The sequence below is a fragment of the Empidonax traillii genome, unplaced genomic scaffold (assembly GCF_003031625.1).
Source record: "Empidonax traillii isolate 1590-97213 ecotype Southwest subspecies unplaced genomic scaffold, ASM303162v1 scaffold900:size397343, whole genome shotgun sequence".
Taxonomy (NCBI): Eukaryota; Metazoa; Chordata; class Aves; order Passeriformes; family Tyrannidae; genus Empidonax; species Empidonax traillii.
Genome location: NW_020956093.1, coordinates 1 through 1,292, shown reverse-complemented (window position 1 = coordinate 1,292; position 1,292 = coordinate 1). Strand labels below are relative to the sequence as shown.

General features: G+C 50.2%; 1 protein-coding gene across 1 annotated transcript in view; it reads right to left on the bottom strand.

Moving 5' to 3' along the window:
- Positions 1-1,287, bottom strand: part of LOC114067330 (protein mono-ADP-ribosyltransferase PARP14-like) — a gene marked incomplete at its 5' end in the record, with an annotated part of 18,156 nt that extends 16,869 nt beyond the window's left edge. Inside the window, one exon of the mRNA XM_027902656.1 lies at positions 1,104-1,287. Within this exon, the coding sequence (XP_027758457.1) occupies positions 1,104-1,287 (184 nt within the window). The remainder of the gene's footprint in view (positions 1-1,103) is intronic.
- Between the last annotated feature and the right edge of the window lie 5 nt (positions 1,288-1,292).

Genomic DNA, 1,292 nt, shown 5'->3' with positions numbered 1-1,292 from the left:
TCCCCGCTTCCCCGTGCTTGCTGAGGTGGGATTGAATATCCCCTGGGTCCCGGCTGTGCCCGTCTTCGCTGCTGCAAAAGTTATCCCTGTCCTAGCCGGACACAGGGCAGACACATTAGCTGTCCCACGAAATGAAAGAGCTTTCAACTCCAACACTAACACAGTACGCACAAGGCGTTTTGCCTGAAAAGGAAGCGGAAGAACAGCAAAGGACATTATTTCCCCGAAGAAACACAAGAGGTGCAAAGCTCAGCTCTGTCACATGTTTCATGTTGGTAACCGCCCCCAACCCTTTCACATCCTCTTCCTGCCAGTGTCAAAATGGCTTGTGGCTCTATGTGATGAACTTACTGGCTCCTTGAGTCAGCAACTGGGAAGCATAAGGCAAGGAAAAAAGTATACATAATATATCTGTGTGTGTGTGTTTATGCACATACATGCATGTGTATGTACACATCTAATCCAACTGCAGCTAAATCCTTTCCACCTGGCTGCAAGTTTAGAGAAATACATGCCTGTTATATATCAGGGGTTTTTTATATATATCTGTAGCTACTACATATATTGTTTGATTACCGTAACCTTTATTATCCCAAGAGCAATCTGGACAATACTACTGTGCATCAGGATTAGTATATATGTATATATAACTCACAGGATATATTTATTAGCTTCTAGCCTTTCTGCAAAATCTAGAGGATAGTACCCAACACCAAATCAGAGCATATAGGTAAGAAAATATCACAGAATCACAGAATCTTCCAAGCTGGAAAACACCCACAAGGATCACTGAGTCCAATTTAGGCCCTGCACGGGACATCCACAAGAATCCCACCATGTTTAGAGACTATCTATACTGTATATTCTGGGGTGTATACGGCATCTATGTCCTATAGATACTGTATATCACGTAGTAGACAGGAGATATTACTACAACAACTCAGTTAGTACGTATCTTTTAACTTGCAGGAACTTCAAGCTTGTGAGCTGCCTCTCGCAGCACCCTCACTCTCCCCGCAGGGAGCCCACAGCCTGATCCATAACACCCCGGCCCCTGGACCCGCCGGGTCACCCGCCTCCACCCGCCCGGCCCGGCCGCTCACCCTCGGGGCAGGCGAAGCAGACGAGGAGGTGGCCGGTCCCGGTCTCGGCGTCGGTGCCGGCCCGCAGCTCGCACTCGCCGCCTCCCGAGCGCTTCTGGCTCTGGAAGTAGCAGAGCAGCTTCTTCCTCAGGGCGGGGGGCGGCTCGGCGGAGCCCCAGTCCCCGCGCACCAGCAGCGGGAAGGCGCCCG